This window comes from Fundulus heteroclitus, chromosome 12 (assembly GCF_011125445.2).
Source record: "Fundulus heteroclitus isolate FHET01 chromosome 12, MU-UCD_Fhet_4.1, whole genome shotgun sequence".
Classification (NCBI taxonomy): domain Eukaryota; kingdom Metazoa; phylum Chordata; class Actinopteri; order Cyprinodontiformes; family Fundulidae; genus Fundulus; species Fundulus heteroclitus.
Window position 1 is genome coordinate 12668136 of NC_046372.1, and position 18628 is coordinate 12686763.

Below are 18628 nucleotides of genomic sequence, written 5' to 3' on the forward strand. Positions count from 1 at the left end.
TCAAGCAGCACAGGAGGAATTAGAGGACCAACCTTTCTGAGCTTATCAGCAGATCTGTCATAAGTGATTTCCATACAACAATAGCCTTGTACCTGTGAGACTTGGCTAGAGTGCCATGGTTTAGAAGAATTGCCAAATGAAGTTCACCCCGCAAGAGCTGATTTAAAGTCCAGTTACCAAACAATAAACTGAATCCAATCATGTTAATAGTTTAGCATTTAAAGTAGGGCTGGACGATAATTCAATAACAATACATATCGATCGATAGACGTATATCGATGATAGAAAAGGGTCAATAAAAAGTTCAATAGAATAACAGTTTTCCTTCCTTTCGCATTCTAGCCATGTAGGTTAATATTGCAGTCACTACATCTTCTCAACCAATCACAAACGCAGACCCAGGAATGCTCCGCCTCCAAGCTCCGCCCCCTTCAAAGAGAGCACGTGTTCTTTTTCATTTTTTTTAAAAAACTTGCAGTTTTGGTAAAAAGTTGGTTGAATAAAGGGTTGAGTTTGAGTTCAGTGTTTGTGTGTTCTTTATCTTCAAATAGGTCGTTAAGCACCAGCATAAAATGGCCTGGGGCACCCTTAAAATGTATGTTTTCAATTTGTTGATAATTATCAATATCGATCAGTATGATTTCAATTTTATCGATATGTTTTTTTTTCTATTTTGTCCAGCCATAAGTTAAAGTTTCTGAAACAGATTCAGAGTCCCGACTTCAGATTTCTCAGTTTAGGCTCATGATAGGCTTTGTAAAAATCTGCTTTTTGTCTTTATGTGGCATTACATGACATTAATGATATGTATGACATTAAGATGTAAATCAGTCATGTAAGCATTTGCAATCTGGTCTCTGTCAGCACATTTGTTCACATCTCTTCTGCACCATTTGCTCAAATAACTTATAATAGCTGTGGCGTATGAAGAAAAATAAATTAATTTGTTAATAAATAATAAGTATTTCTAATAAAATAGATTCCACTGTAAAATGCAGAATATATAAAATTGTTCTATTTTACATGTGACCCAACCAATATGTGCCAAAGTAACTGCCAGAGTTTTAAGAGAGATAATAAATATTATTTAATTGCTCCAATTAAGTTAGGAACTATAATTTTCATACATTTATTATATGAATAGATACTTTTGAGGGAAACTATGGTGAAAAAAATAGAACAGTATTTGGGGTAATTGGGAGTCCTGTGACCCTAAAATAGCCAAAGTTTCATACCTGCAGGCGCATCAGTTTTATTTTATTCCTTTTAGCTTTATAAACTAACTTCTAGTGAGAAAAGTACACTTTACCTGACAGGTGGTGTTGCCATTTAACTTTTGAACTAAAGTTTTTGAGTTTAGGCTAAACAGTCTTAGACCGACGCGTCCTTCAAGCCTCAGGCCTTACGTAAATACTACTTGTACCTGACGCACGGCCACAAACTGATCAAAATCGGTTCAAAAAGTTGTCTTAATTTTAGATACTTAGGCTTTCATTCACGACACAGCTGTCTGAGCTCTGACTGGATCTAAATTTTATTCTGCCGCATTAATCTTTCAATAAAAGTCCTGACATGCGGCCCGGCACATTATGGAATGGGTCCAGAATTTAAACAGTGTGATAGAAGATTTTGAGACGGCATTTAGCTCTCCAACGCAGGATTGAGGTTAAAACTAAATATATCTAAGATATCAATGCAATTTAGACAGTCTTGCCGGAGAGTCAATCCAACAATCAGTTGGTGGAAGCTGAACTGTCCAGTTTTGCATTTTAGTTGATCTGTTGTTGTTAAATGATCTAAATTGCAGATTTTTAGAGGCTGCAAAAAGTGTCGCAACATTTATGATGTGTCGTGTACAAGAAGACAAACAGTGTGTGTTTTCCTCTTACAGTGTGCATGTGTGTGCCTGTGTCATTGACTTAATGGAGGGTCTTGGCCTGGGTAATGGGGAGCCTCCCCACTGGCTGAGTGGGTAATTTAATTAATGTCAACCTTCTCTCTGTCCCTCCTTCCTCTGTGACTCATCTCTGTTGTGCATTTGCAGTTTTGGACACAGTTGTGGTGTCTTTCTGCTTTCTGCTGTTGCTCACACATTTATCATGTTTTTTTTTTTTTTAATTCCTATTTATTTTCTTTCTGCAAACAAAATAAATCCACGTCAGTCTTGGGTTCCTCGTATGACGTCCTTCCTATGCGTCAGCTCCAGTTCAGCCATTGTGGGAGCACTTGATTAATCTTTGCCGAGCTCATTGCTCTTTCTCCCTCAGCAGCAGTGCTTTTAATGTTTATGGACTGAAAGCTATTTGTGGCGTCACTCTTAACGATCCATGACGTAATTCATAGGGGGATATGAGACTAACTAATGCTAGGCAAGGCAGCATCCACACAAACCTGCCACCTTCCTTGCAATGCCTTAGTAAAGTGTTCCTTCCATCATTTATTTTAAATCTTGCTACTTGAAACAACCCTCTGTGTATTTTTGTTGGAATTTAATGTGACAAAACAATACAAAGGGTGCATACATTTTTAAATAGTTGCAAAATGTGAAATGTACTGCATTCATTTGTGGTCAGCCCCCCCTGAATCAACGCGTCATCCATCCATCCGTCTCCCATTGAACTCTGACCAGCTTCCCTATCCCTGCTGAAAAAAAGCATTCCCACAGCCTTATGCTGCCGCCACCATGTTTCACTCTATGAATGTGGTGTTCAAGATAATGTGCATGGATATTTTTCCATCACACATCGTGTTTTGCATTTAACCCGGAAGGTTCAAATTTGATCTCTGACCAGAGCACCATCTTTCACGTGGGACTTCTTACGGCTCTCTTTCAGCAGCTTGTTTCCCCTTACTTAAGGGTCAGATTTGTGCATTGCACAGCTAATACTTGTCCTCTTAACCGATTCTCCCACCTGAGCAGTAAGTCACTGCAGCTCCTCCAGAGCTACCATTAGCCTCTTGGCTGCTTCTCTGATTATTGCTCTCCTTGCCTGGCTGGTAAATTAAAGTAGACAGTCCTGCCTTAGTAGGTTTGCATTGCAGTCTTCTGCTGTGTTCCTGCTGGGATGCCGTATGTTCACTAATGTTCTCTAAAGAACCTTTGAGAACTTCATAGAAAAGCTGGATTCATAATGAGATTAAAAGACACACATGTGAAATCCATTTACCAATCACATGATTTCTGAAGCCAATTGGTTCACTACATTTTATTTAGGCATACCAAAGTAATGGGGGTTTGATACAAGTGTACGCCACACTTTTAAGATTTTTATTAGTAAGAAATTATGAAAACCATGCATGACTATGCATTCACTTCACACCATAAAATCCTATCCTATGAAATCCTGGATAGTCACATTAAATTTACTTACTTTTAAAAGAAGAATTAAAAATTATTTTTTTTATACCATGCCCACTTGCACAATTTTAGTTTTAGGCAAGGCAAGGCAAATTTATTTATATAGCACAATTCAGTACAGAGACAATGCAAAGTGCTTTACATGATTAAAATATAGGAATAAAAGCAAGTAGGGATAGAATGTAGAAACTAAAAAGAACATTAAAAACAGTACAACAGTTTAACTAGAACAGTCAAAGGCAATTTTAAACAAATGTGTTTTTAATCTTGATTTAAAAGAACTCAGGCTTTCCGCACTTTTACAGTTTTCTGGAAGTTTGTTCCAGATAAGTGGAGCATAGGAACTAAATGCTGCTTCTCCGTGTTTGGTTCGTGTTCTAGGGTAATCTGTCGTCTGTATTCTGTGCTCAGGTCAGTTTTCACTCTGATTTTCTTTATCTCCAGGTGGAATCGCCGGTGGCATCGAGATCTGCATTACTTTCCCCACAGAATATGTGAAAACCCAGTTGCAGCTGGATGAGAGGGCCAACCCACCAAAATACCGAGGAATAGGTATCTATCCTGTCTCATTTTCTTTCTCAGACGCTCATTATCTAATTACCCGTCATCCTCAGGTACATCACCGATGCCGGGTAGCTATCCCTGTGCTTGTTTATGTGAATCAGAACAGACCAGTGCACACGTGCACGCTCGTTATCCGTGCGCCCCATCAAACACAAACAGCCAGGATCTGCCGAAGTCTGCTGAGGCGGGCTCTGAGGATTGGAGACGGTGCTAATTAGCACTCAGGACAGCTGTTGCTTTTCTTGCTTGGCTGTGCATTTGGTTTGATAGCACTGAGTGGCTTGCTGGACTAATGTCTCCGTGCAGCAGCAAAACAAGTTGACAGAAAGAACTTTTAGTCTGATGGTATAAAAGATTTTGGGAAATGAGTCAGGTAGCATTATATTGCAACCGACATGGGGGGTTGGGGTATTGTGTTGTTTTTAATTCACAACAATAAGGAGTCATAGTGAACAAAGCCAATACTAAAAACTGCTGAGCACACTTACTATGATAATAATAATCCACCAGAATGGTTGGCAGCTGCCTGCAAGCAATAATCCAATCATAAATACAGAGGCCCCTTGGGTGCCAGGAGGCCAAATTAAAATACAGGTCATAAAAACACATTCACTTGGTTTCGGAAATCAGCTTCGCAAACAACACTAAGAGGGAAACAGCGTGTGTTTTGAGTTTGGATTTGAGAGGCTAAGATCTAAGAGGAGAAATAGAGATAAATGAAAGACGCTGTCATTAGAGTGACTGTGAAATTACTGCAGCACATTAGGAAAAAAATATTTGTTTAAGGTTTCTAAGCCCTTCCTTGCTTGGAGTATGACATGTTCTGATTAAAAGTACAAGACTGTCGTGTTTGGTCTACTTATCTGGAGGGAGAGGCGATGTTTGCGGTTTCACTGTCTGCAAAATTACTGATCATGAACCCAAATAATCTTGTGCTGCTTCTTCTCAAACCGAGGATGTGTCGACGGATTTTATAAACAATTTATTTTTTCAATCTCTATATTCACTTTCCCTGCTCTTTGTTCGGTCCAAGCATTAAAAAACCTGCGAAACAACCGCTCTATGAAGTTTTAAATGACTGCTTTTCTAACTTGCTGCAGTAGCTTCCTGTGCTGCAGCTGACGCCGATTTGAGTGTGATTTAGTACGATAAGTAGATTGTTGCTTTAATTTAAGATTGGCTTTTAACATATGCCTCTCTCCAGGTGACTGTGTGAAGCAGACGATGCAGAGTCACGGTATTAAAGGACTCTACAGAGGACTCAGCTCACTGCTGTATGGATCCATACCCAAATCAGCAGTCAGGTGAGTGAAACGACTACTTATAACATTAATATTCCTTACAGAAGAGAGAATTTTTGTTATTTATAAGTGTTTTTCATACAGTTCTTACAGGAAAAGACGAATTTAGGTCAGTAAAATTACAAATAACCAAATTAGTTATATAAATCCACTTTCTCTCTTCATTTTCTATACAGTGAGTAAAATATTCTTTACATGTGTTCATTTGATAAAAAAAGAACAAGGCCTTGAAATTTAACCTATATGCCATTCCCAACATGCATCAGTATGTAAGTAGGTGTTTGTGTAAGGGGTTTTCCAGGAGTTTTAGATGGATTTATTAAGCTGTTTACTGTGACTTTCATCACGTAAAGAAATCCATTCAAATATATTGCTATTTACATTTAAAATATAGAATTTGATATTTTAATAAGCTTATAAACAAGCGAAGTGTGCATGCATGCAGAGAAAATATGCTGATTGAAACAAAACCAGTTAAGCTGTGGCGGTTTTCCACCTGAAACTTTTAACTCACGCAGTCCAATTATTCCAGCCCATTACCCACAAGGCTTGGCACAAATGCCACACTAGCCTTCAGTGTAATTGTTATTTTTTTCCCCCAGCGCTGACATTTATCTACAGACGAGTGTGCGCGCCGTACTTCTTGTGCAAGCGGGGAGACGCGCGAACACACGAACGTCACAACACAGCCGGCTGCTTTTGTTGTTGCTTTTTTGTTCTCTGTTTCATTTTTGCACTTGGTCCCCCTCATTCTTTCACTCTGAGCGTGTGTTATTTTGTGTGTGTGCGCTATGCTGGAGGTGCAGAGCGTGCCTGTATGATAGAGAGACAGGTCCAGTCAGGCGAAGCAAAGATGCCATTCAAACTCTGACGGGGTCTCAATAGGGCTATGGAGATTGAGATGTGTGTGTGTGTGTGTGTGTGTGTGTGTGTGTGTGTGTCAATGTAGAGTAAGTGTGGGCTTTTGTGTGTATGTTTGTGCACACGTGCCTGTCAGCTTTCAGCATCATTTCCAGAGGGAGCTGGGATTTTTTTTTTGTCAGCTTGAAGGAACATTTTCTCTGAGGAAACAAATCAAGTCAGATGTTTATTGTTTTTTTGAGCATCCATCCATCCATCCATCCATCCATCCATCCATCCATCCATCCATCCATCCATCCATCCATCCATCCATCCATCCATCCATCCATCCATCCATCCAATACAACTTATCTTAAATACAAACAACACATTTTCGTCCAAAAATCAGCACCAATTGAGTTTCAATTTAATTTTTCTAGAATGCACTTTTCTACGTTTTGCATATCATGAAGAAATAATGGAAGCAAAGACTTGAAAGTTGAATTTGTGAGCATAAAGTGCAACCCCTATTATGGCAGATTTCGTATGATATTTTATGTATTTAATAATAAGAAAGCTTGAATATTGAGCATGTTGTGAATATCAGATATGATGAAATTAAACTGGAGGTAAACAATATTAGGACTCCAGCCAAAGATGATTGTTCAACCCTTTATCTAAATTGGAATAATGGAGAACCTAGCATTTTCATGTAATATCTATCTATCTATCTATCTATCTATCTATCTATCTATCTATCTATCTATCTATCTATCTATCTATCTATCTATCTATCTATCTATCTATCTATCTGTCTGTCTGTCTGTCTGTCTGTCTGTCTGTCTGTCTGTCTGTCTGTCTATATATATTTGGAATTATTCCTGATTTTGGCTGGTTTAAATTTAATTAATTTAGATAAGTATTTATACAATTATCTGCAATTTAAATACATACACATAAGTTGGACACAGCAGGCTGCACACAGTCTGCACAACATGTCCTCCAACATTTAATCAGTGGAAATTGTAGCAGTTAGACAACCTGACTAATTTCAAATAGTGCATGCAGCAACTTCAAAAAAGCAACATAATGAGGTTTGTCTTTTCCACTGGCTCATCAGTGGCCCCTAGGCGTCACCATGCTCATTATGTATCTCACCTGTGCTGCTGAAGTTTGCAATATACCAGAAAGTCCAAAAGCCCCAATTTGTCCCTTCGTTTAGACTCACGTTGTTTTTTGGAAAGTGTTGCTGAGACGGAGCAAACCAATACGTGGTGCAAAGCTCAGCTGGTGTACGGAGCACAGACACGTGCAAGTTCTGCAATCAAGGGCTCCTGCACATCATCAAGAAGAAAACACCTGTCACTTTGGTTAAAAAGTTTTAAAAGAATTGAAAAATCCATTAAAATAATTGTGTAGACCAAAAATATCGATGTAAGGGGATTAATATTGTCAACATCATCGATTGGGCTGACTAGTTGTGGCAACCCTGGTTTTAGACTACAGACCAATCAGCATGATTAAAAACACTGAATGAACAAAAGGACAATAATACTAGTAATAATAATAATAATAATAATAATAATAATAATAATTGTTATTGTCATCATCATCCTCATCATTGTCATTGCAGCATACATACAATACATTACAATGAAATTCATGCATCCCTCAGCGCATTCTGGAGCTCAGAGTGACAGCATGTGGGACTCAAACCTGGAACCCTGCAGCCTCTCCAGGACGCAATCGCTCTGTTCTCTAACCACTTAGACCCCCCCCCCCCCCCCCCCAGTTTAAAGATTTAAACAGCCAAAGCACTGTTTTAGATTTATCGGCAATATTGGCAGTTTTCCATTAACCACTGCTTGGTTTAACTTTCTATTTTTATCTTATTCTCTCGTCCTTCTCTTTATGACTCGGTTTGCCTTCCCAGCCCTCCTCTTCCTCCTCCATCCCATTAGCTGATTAGCTTTCTATCATCATGGAGCGCTCTGGAAGATTGCCAGGGATGTACGAGATGGACGTCCAATCGAGCCACTTGCTTTTCCCTCCCATTAACCCCCCCCCCTCCCCCCCTTCATTCCTGGCTTTCTCCTGCCACTGCAATGTTTTCATCTTTCATCCTCTCTTCTCGTGGAAGAACTGACCTTGCAGGAAGACCCCTTATTAAAGGCTGGGCAGCCCTGCCTCTGTCGAAGGCTGACTCATCTCTCGCTGTAGGTGTGTCGGCCAAAAGATGTGTCATATTTTAACCCAAAAAGTCTAGTCCACATGTTAAATTGGGGAGCGGGGTAAATTGGCGGAGGAGCAAGCCTGACGGCGACATATTTCTCCCCGGCAGCCTTTAATGAACAACGTTTGATTTGCAGCGGCGCTGTAGTTAATAAATGCGCTGCCACCCCGTGGAGTCGAAGCGTGCTTTATGTGGACGTGTGCTTTACTATTTATTTCCTGAAGGCTAAATAGCTGTTTGTGTTTATTGAGTAGTGTGTGTTTAAAAAGAGATGCTTGGTTTATTTTTATTTTTTTTGCTAGTCTGTTTTTGACAGAAGGAGTCAGTTAACCGCAGAAAGCCTGCGTTTCAAAGAGTGAATCTGAATCTGTGTAAGAAACAGATGTGGAACCGTAAAGAGCAGGAAAAAAACCTCTTGCAGCAGAAAGGCAGATGGAGAGCAAAACTGAGCTTACATGAACCCAGCAAAGAGAAATTAATTCAGCTGGAGCTGAGATGATGGCAGGTAAACGGTCCAAGCAGACAGAGGAAAAACAAGGCATTTATTAAGACCCCTCCCCTTTTTGTAAAACGGACCAGGCGATGCCCAGCTGTCACCACAATTCAATTTTCCTCTATAAATAACCTTTCTCGTAACGGACTCGCTGGCACAATGTTTGCTCTTTGCAGAGACGCAGGAAGCACATCCTTCTGCCTGGGCTGGCCTCGGCGGCAGCTGTTGCTGGGCACGGGTTTGCAGAGCTGAGGCGCTGTATCGGGGGATCTTTAATGAGAACCCAGCAGCCAGCACAATAGACTAAAAGCCTTCAACACATTTTGCACTGTCAGCCACTTTGTGACCTCCAGAAATATGAGTTGGAGTCAGATGTCGGGCCATTTTGGGTCCTGCTGTGAAGCTGAAGATTTGAAGATCTTTCAGACTGAATTATGCTCTTCCATCATGTATTAAGGGAGCCCGGATCAACCCCCCCTCCCCCTTGATCGGATCACTAATACTGATCCGATCATTTATAACGAGACGTTTTCCCAGTACAGAGTCTCAGTCCGATGTGTTCTCAAAGGTGCCAATGTCAGAAGTTTACATGGATATTCCATCGTTGCCACCTAAACTGTGTGATTTGGATCAAAATTTGGTGCCATTCTTCCTGAAACCTACCATAAGGTAGCCTCGTGAGACCATCCTGATCTCGTGAGCTTTCATGGTTTCACTCGCAGATCAGTCTGGCTACTTTCCGTTAAAGAAAATTTGGAGCAGTTCACCAAACGAACGTCCAGTCAGCGTTGGCTTTGAGGCGGGTTGAGGTGTGACGCAACGAGAAGCGCGACAGTTCAGTCTAAAGAACATGGCGGCTTCAGCCGATGAAACTAGCGTTAGCGTGGCTATCGAGCAAGTTTTATCGGAATTACAGAGTATTTCTTCACTGAAAGAAGAGCAAAACACTGCTCTGGAGGCTTTTCTCAGAGGAAAAGATGTTTTTGCTCTTCTCCCGACTGGTTTCGGCAAGAGTTTGATCTATCAATTGGCTCCTCTTGTCGTGTTAGTACGTCATATGCTTTGTTGATCTGATTGGTTTATTTGGCCCGTCTATCATCAACATAGGCCAATCAGCTAACCAGTATTTTCGCCCCTTCCCAAAATTACTTCAACAGAAGGTTTCCAGATGGATATGCGGAGCAAATCCATCTGGCGGAGCCAGGTTAACCATAAGGCGGAGTTTGTAATGATGTCACAAAAAGCACCTGCTGGCCATGTTGGAAGACAAACAACAAGCACAACCATGGAGACACGTACAGTAATAACGAAGAAGGCCAGAATTAGGAGCGTTTATTAAATGAAGATTGGTTGTTTTTTACACACACCTTGTCAGCTCTGATCACTAATTTCTGTGGGACGAAGGTCACTCCAAAAGATTTGCTTTGATGAGCGAAAAGAGGAAAACGCAATAACCAGACAGTGAGAGAAAAGGGTGATGTGTCTTTATGCGGCTTGACACACCCAGCAGCTACAGTCTTCCATCAACCCACATCAGTCCAGAGGGAAGGATCTGTCAGTTAGAGCAGGCAGAATTGATAAAAAATTAACTTTAGGACTATAAAGAGAGTAGGTTTGTAAATGAGATGCTGATCTTTTGAAGAACAATTTTGTTCAGAGACATCATGTCAGTGTCAGTGACTGAGCTCCAGTTCAGTTATAGTAAAACTTGAAGCAACAGGGCAGAAAGCACTTCATTCATGCAAATGTTGTGAAAATCATCGCAAACATGAAATTGGCAGCTACATCAAACCTCTTTTTGGCACTTAAGGAACGGCAGACCAGATTATAAAATGACTAAGTCAACATCTTTAGGTTATTTTCTCATCATTTAAAGCTGACTATGCTCTCTCTGTTAGATTCGGGATGTTCGAGTTCCTCAGTAACCACGCGAAGGATGAGAACGGCCGACTGGACAGTACCCGCGGCCTGCTGTGTGGGCTCGGAGCGGGTGTCATGGAGGCCGTGCTGGTGGTCTGCCCCATGGAAACCGTTAAGGTATTAATTATAACAACTGGTTTATAGTTTATTGACAGAGCTGATTTCTTAGATTTTTGTTGTTGCTTGCCCGATGAACACGTCTAATAATTAGTAAGATTCTGCTCCTTGTCTGCTGTGTTAATTTTTACTATGTAAACGGAAAAGGTGTTTTCCTTGACTGGATGGGAGCAACGGTTTATCAATTGTCAACTTGGTGGGAGGCTAAAAAAAGAATATCCACAGAAATATTTAACTCCCCTAAGATCAAATCAGTTTGAAAGGTTTTGGATTGTACCTTTGGACATGCAGTGGGTCCCAGCTGAACTTGTCTGTGAAACAGAAAAAAAACAAACTTTTATGTAGCTTTCAGCTCCTTGTGTGTTTTCTCTGTAAAGTAGCACTTTCTGTCCTGTCTGTTCCCTTTCTGTTATCTCCCAAGGTGAAATTCATTCACGATCAGACCTCAGCCAACCCACAATACAAGGGCTTCTTCCACGGAGTGCGAGAGATCGTCAGGTCTCAGGGTAAAGATGCAGTCTTCATCTTACGTGATTTTCCTGACATCTGCTGGAGACGCAGCTCATAGCAGCCGAACAACCAGCGCTGAGTGTTTGCATGTGTTGTTGACTTTGATTAACAGAGGACAGCTTGGTGATGTTGACCTCTGTCTTGCTGTCTCAACAGGACTTAGAGGAACATATCAGGGTCTGACTGCGACGGTCCTCAAACAAGGCTCCAACCAGGCGATCAGATTCTTTGTGATGACGTCTTTAAAGAACTGGTACAAAGGTCGGTGCGCATGAGGAAATGTTCTGCTTGTGTTTGTTTGATTTCATTTAAAGAGGAAACCTCTGCAGGAGGAATTCTGCACTGTGCTAAAGCATTAATGCCTCTTGAATCTTGATTTTTATTATTTCATTTGTCATTTGACAACCTAAAACCCCACTGTGCTTTATTGGGTTTTTATGGAATGGGCCAACAAGAAAAGTAAGTTATGATGGAGTGGAAGGAAAATTATACATGGTTTTCACTCTGATACTCTTAATAATAAATACATGAAATCCGCTTTTCTGTGAAGGCTTTAGAGCAGGGATCTGCAACCTGTGGCTCTGGAGCCGCAAGTGGCTCTTTGGACCTTTCACAGTGGCTCTTAACAACTTTGGTTACAAATTATATTTTTATTATGGTATTTAAATGTAATAATGATAATAAATGCAGGTTTTAGCAGTTTTTTCTTGGAATAATTTCTTTTAATTTCCACGACAGAATGATGCTAAAAGTGCCAGTAATATCTAATTTTAAATAAATATTTTTTCATTATGTTGGAAACTATTATTGTTTTATACATCATTATCCACAAATATCAACATCCCATCCATCCTCTTTTTTTAAATCTCAAAATAGACATAAATAGGGATTCTTTACCAATGACAACATATTTCCTACAGTAGATCTTTATCAAAAAATATAAGTTGTCTGTTTTCAAAAGGCCAGGCAACATTTGCGGCTCTGAACAAGTTTAATTCAAGTAGACTGTAGACAAAATGGCTCTTTAGACTGTAAAGATTGCTGGCCCCTGCTTTAGAGGTTTGTTGGAGAATATTGGTGAACAGCATCATGGAGACCGAGGAATACAGCAGAGAAGTAAAATGCAAACATTGTTGTGAAGTTCAAAGCAGAGAAGGGTTATATATATATTTTTTATTTACCCTTTATTTATAGAAGTTTGTCTCTTTGAGATCCAAGATCTCACTTACGGACCCAAGAACATAAAGTACAATGCTGAGTGACAGATTTACACCCTGTTAGGTTATGAAACAATATTCCAAGCCTGGAACAGCTAAGACAGCACGGACCAATAGCTGTAAATGGAAATGTTATTGACATATGTGAAAACCAGCCAAATGATATGTATCTACCTCAACTGACGACCAGGCAAGGAGTGCATTAATCAGAGAAGAAGCCAACAGAACCACAGTGACGGGAGACACTGCAGAGATCTACAGCTCAGATGTGAGAGTCTGTCAACAAGACAATTACCAATAAAGGACACCTGGCCTTTATGGAGAAATAAACCTATGGTTGACAGAAACCAGTGACACGTCTGATTTGTAGTTCGACCTCCATTTTGGGGATATACAGCTTCTCGTCAGATGACTTTTTTGGCCTACATACTACTGGCCTACTGCGTGCCAGAAAACTAACACTGCACACATTACACTTGGCGGTGGAAGAAAAACTTTAGACTTGAATGAAGGATGGAAACCCAAAATACGGTCAGAGCTGCAGTGTTGCACACCAGTCCACCAGAGCAGGTGTCCCTGAACATTTTAGACATGTTCCTGCTCCAACACAACAGTTTTCAGATGGTTGAATTACCTCCTGCAGAGACCTGGTAATGAACTGTTGTTTAAGTCAGGTGGGTTGTACCGAGGAAAGCTCTAAAACACGCGGGAGTCTTTCCCTTGAGAACGGACCAGACACCACTGCTTCAGATCAAAGCGTGTTTGGATTAAAGAAAGTTCAGACCAGAAGAGAAAGTTGAGAATTGACAGATGCTCTCCATTAAACCTGCGGTTGAACTATGCAGCATAGCCAGATTTATCTCTAGCTGAGCAAAGCTGGTGGAAACACCCACAGCTGTAATTAGTGTTGACTTAGAGGCTGAAACCAAATGCCCACCACACTTTCAAGATTTAGTTTGTTTGAAAAGATTTTGAATCTGTGTATCATTTTCCTTTCACTTCACAGTTATACGTTACTTTGTGTTGGTCTGTCACACATTACATTAAAATACAGATGTGGATGTAACGTGACAAAATTTGTAAAAGTTCATTGGCTATGGATACTTTTGCAATCGGTCACATGTGTTTGTGCTAATTTAACGATAAAGTACAATACAAACATCATGAGAGCTCAGAGTCTTCTCACAGTATATTGCATTGTTTGGTTTTAGGACACACTTAATTTCTGAGATTTAGACCTTTGTTTGAGTGTCTACTTGGTTTTGCCTTTTTGAGCTTTACCCAACAATTTCTCACTCTTTCTACTACTAGGTGATGACCAAAACAAAGCCATTAATCCCATCATTACTGGGACCTTTGGAGCCATAGCAGGAGCTGCCAGTGTATTTGGAAACACTCCGTTAGATGTCATCAAGACACGGATGCAGGTACACAATGTGGTGCCGCCACACTAAAGAAAGTTTTTGTGCTTCTTGCTTCTGCTTCAGTTCAAGCTTGGATAAATGTTATAATTTATACTTATTACCTGCAATCTTTCTAGGGTCTGGATGCTCATAAATATAAAAGCACACTGGACTGCGCTTTGAAGATCCTCAAATATGAAGGCCTGGCAGCGTGAGTTGGCCTCCAGTTATCTGTTGATTTATTCAATCTTATTGTTTTTTACTTTCAGTTTTTAGCAGGTAAAATCGGTACATAAACATCATGGCATGTGAAATTATATAAATTTTATATCAAAGCTCATCTTCACCTGACTGACCAGTGGAATCCACTTCTATAGATCGAGTCCTTATATGCAAATTTAGATAATTTCCAGACAAAGTGACACTATCCTGATAAACAACTCAATCCAGCCTAATAGTTCTTTCTTTTAGTTGTTATTCTACCTTTAACAATTATTATTTAGCCTTTAATTTAACACTGAACTCTCACCGTGACACCTCTGCTGGGTTTGAAGTTATAAGTTAGTTCACCATCTCTTATAAAGCCCCCACAGAACATTTTGTAGCATCTTTTGTAAATTAGCAGGGGAAAAACTCAACAACTGAACAATAATTAGTCACTCTGGATCCCCCCCCCCTAATTTTTCCCTTCATTTGAGTGCATTTATTTGATAGGGGGAAAATACATATTAGGAAAAAATTTTTTAACCACCAGAGGTGCTTCAGTTAAAGGCTCTCCAGACAATTCTATCAGAATAATATAACCAAAGCAGTTTTCTGTCATTACTTTACTATTTTAAGTTCTTCAGCATGTCTGACACCTTTAATTTGTAATCTCTGCCTTCCTGTTTCCCTGGGTTATGAAAACGAGGGAACACAAATTCAGCCCTGCGTAGCCGCGGTGCAAAAATGGGAAAGACAAGAGAACATGCCGCTTAAGCAAGGGAGATGTGTGTTGATCTCCAAAATTCAGCAAAAGCCTATAACAAAATAGCTTTTTGCCACCGCTTATCGTAATCTAGAGTCAGAGCAGTAAACTGTGAGTTTGAAACAAGGCTGGAGGACCCAGTGCTGTCCTCTCCCCACCCTCGCTGTGGAACATGGTTCCGTATGTAAAAAAATTCTTATTGATAACGAGCGGCTGACTCTAAATCAGCCAGATATCACTTGGGTTTTATGCGTTAAATGGCAAAAAGAAAGACTTGATCTTAAATCAGTGCAAATAATACACTTTCCTCTGCCCACTCGCCTTAAACGTGATCAAATCTGGGTCCGTACTTTGATCACCGGTTACCACTTTAATGATCCAACGTTGTACATAATTGCTCTGAAATCCAGGCTGGAAGCGGCTTCTCTTTGAATCTGGTTGGACAAATATTTGGAGCTTCCCTCTTACATTCTTTCTACTGTCACAAAGAAGCCACTCACACATAAAGGGCTCCTTTGTGCAAAGGGTCTCCATTCATGTGCTCAGATTGCCCTTATGGTGACCCTGGCTAAGTTATGGTGGTAATTTTGGTTTCTAAATCTTTTAGCTTTTAATTTTGTTGAAATCAAACTAGAAATAAACTAGCCTTGGGGATTTTACCTTCTGACATAAAGGGTAATGTGTGTTTTTATTATCAGATATCCTGAAATAAATATCAGTGGATAAAAAGTTGCTTTCCCCCCCTCTTTGCCTTTGTCCGTAGTTTCTACAAAGGAACAGTTCCCCGGCTCGGCCGTGTGTGTCTCGACGTAGCCATTGTTTTTATCATCTACGAGGAGGTCGTGAAGGCCCTGAATGTAGTCTGGAAGACAGAGTGAGCTGCAGGACGTGCAGCGAAGGTGGCACAGATCTAAGTTCTCTAGATCTCCTCTGTGTCATAAAACCAGCTGTGAACAGGATGAGGTGAAGACCTGAACTTAGATCTGTGGTAAATGCTGACCTCAAAGTCAAAATGCTGATAGACAAAGGCTCCGGAGAAAAGAAAAAGCCTGAATGGGTGCTTACATTTGAACCTATGGAGGTGAAGCAGAGATTTTATGCCCAACAAAATAAAGTAAAAAGTTCTTTCTGATTTATAAAGCTTATAAAGTTAGCTGAATCACTGTGAAAAGATGCTGTTTTTTTGCTTGAGACTTCTTTTTTAAATGCAACCATAACTGCATTAATTTTCTTTCAATGTTTCTGCTTCACTTTCATCATAACCTGTATCTGTTTCAATGATGTTTACTGCAAGAATTTAAGTGTAATTCTGGATATTCTTGAGTTAAATGTTGTGTTTTCGTCTTTTCTGCAGCTGGTTGCAGTTTACATGCATACACACTCATGTAGATCTTTAATTTTAAGTAATTTTACATGTAGAGTATATGAGTTATTTTTATACAGTACAGAATAGAGCATATTGTTGTTTTAAAAAAAATTGCACTGTAATTTAACATATATTTAAATTTTGTGCCAAATGCCAACTCTATTACACAGAGGCAGTTTTATCTGAGTAAAAACATAAACGATTTAAATAATTTTAGAGAAACCAGAACACACACTAAAGAGTAATTTTTATTTTAGTAATACTTGAACTAAATGTGTTTATTGGAAGCTGAATGTTAAATTCAAACAGGACCATTTGCTGTTAATCGGTGCCAAATGTGTTAAATGTGTCATGTGTTTCTGTTATCAAGAGCTATAAAGTTATCTTTAGATTATTTAACTTTTGGGTTTCACTGTGAATTACCTGAATTATTCCTCTCAATTTGCTGTTTTTATTAAAAAAATAAAAAAAAATTCACACTCTAGAAAGTGTGAATTTTCTTTTAATGATGCATGACTTTAAATTTCCCTGAGAGATAAATATGGTCTGACGCAAAGACTGATTACTCTTAGCTTGTCTTCAAAATGGGAAAGGCAAGTGAACAGGTCATTCAAGTTCCGAAGATTTGAACTGGAAATTGTGATAAGATTAAAAATGAAGCAATGAATAATGCTTTTCTAAATTATACATTTTCATATAAAGACCTGTGACAAACTGTGCTGGATCAGGACCTTTGAGTTCCTTTAAGGCGTTTGTAAACGTTTTTACCAGGGGTGGCAATAATGGTGGCTTATGCTGTATATGCCCTCTGTTTCATCCTGAGGTTAACTCTGCATTAAATATGTCGCCTACATTAGCGGGTCATTAGATAAATCCAAGCATACTCTTAGGGGAACTAACCTTCTGCATTAGAAACTCCCTCTTAGTCGAAGCTATTCACATCTCTTGAACTTATGTACAAACCAGGAGAGGAATCACAAGCAGGTATTGCCTCTTTTCTTTAAGAAAGAGTTTACGATTTATTTCAAACAGTATCCAGAGCAGTCCACTTTAAATGCAGATGTTCATTCAGGTTCTACTTCTCACTCATGTGCCTTTTCCCGATGTGTCTGTTGGTAAATGCTTTGAGGTACTTTCATCAGTTATCTCATGTTGTAGCAGAGATGGAGTCGGTCCCCGTTATGTGTGATGTGCAGAATAATTGGTGTAACTGTAATGATTGTACGAAATTGGAAATGTAATTTCCTTCTTTATCGAAGTAAATAGTTATTTCTTTGTTAAATCTGACAAAGCGGTTGTATTCTTTGCTGCCAAATGTTGTCTAAAGCAAAATGTCATTCTGAGACCATATCAGTGTGTTGTATGTGCAGGTGTGTTTAGGCTGTGGGTGACTAAGATGCTGTTTGTGCAATAAATGTTGCCCCTTCTTTTTGTCTGCTCTTAATGCGGCGTCCTGTATGGTGTGAGGATCTCCAAAGCCTCTTTTTAACTTTTAATATATATATATGCAGACCAGCCCTTGTTTTTAACCCTCCATCAGCTACTTGTCTGTTGTTCTGTGTTTTTGGTTTCAGCAGATTTGGATAAAAGGTGGGAGAACAAAAAAGTTTGAATTCACACAAATGTGGAGAGTGTGAATAATCCCTCTCTGCTTATCTCTCACAAAACACACACTTTACACGTTGCTTAGGGAAAATTTAAGGAGGAGCCCACAGCTCTGTACAAGATATGTTGGTGCTCAGAGAAATTTAGGCAACATTAGGTGAGATCATTGAAAGGTTTAGCATAGATTAATCTAAAAACACCAAAAACAGAAAATATGTTGAGCTTTTAATAGCCCTGGTCTTTTAAAGTGTCTTTTAAAGTACTTTATTTAGGCTTAAGAGACGTACAAGAACAACAACAAAACACAACTAATAAGATGGTAAGTGTGCAGGAGGTAAAACAGACTCTGTTACGTGTGTTCTACTTATATGTACTTGAGGATAAAATTGGCCGAAAAGCAGCAAAACTTTTTTTTTTTTTTTTTTTTTTTTTTTTTTTTACAAACAGACATTCTTGTAATATTTCAAAGTAAGGAAATTAACTAGAGTGCAGAATATATATCATGTGGCACAGGCCTTAGGAACATTACTCTGTCAACTGATACACCTCAAGATTTAAAAAAGGAAACTGCAAAGTTAATCCAAAACACTAGAGAGAGCTGTAACTCAAGCACAACCTGTTCTAACCCACCCAACAAACACAGCAGTGCACAACCACACACACACACACACACACACACACACACACACACACACACACACACACACACACACACACACACACACACACGCGCG

The 18628-nt window shown here is 39.5% G+C and overlaps 1 protein-coding gene across 1 annotated transcript in view; it reads left to right on the forward strand.

The window, feature by feature from the left end:
* The window catches only part of si:dkey-178e17.1 (tricarboxylate transport protein B, mitochondrial), a 37499-nt gene extending 20760 nt beyond the window's left edge, over positions 1-16739 (forward strand). Inside the window, exons 2-9 of the mRNA XM_036143978.1 lie at positions 3803-3910; positions 5127-5226; positions 10688-10826; positions 11248-11332; positions 11493-11597; positions 13865-13980; positions 14094-14167; positions 15687-16739. Of these exons, the coding sequence (XP_035999871.1) occupies positions 3803-3910; positions 5127-5226; positions 10688-10826; positions 11248-11332; positions 11493-11597; positions 13865-13980; positions 14094-14167; positions 15687-15801 (842 nt within the window). The 3' untranslated portion in view covers positions 15802-16739. The remainder of the gene's footprint in view (positions 1-3802; positions 3911-5126; positions 5227-10687; positions 10827-11247; positions 11333-11492; positions 11598-13864; positions 13981-14093; positions 14168-15686) is intronic.
* The last annotated feature ends 1889 nt before the right edge of the window (positions 16740-18628 follow it).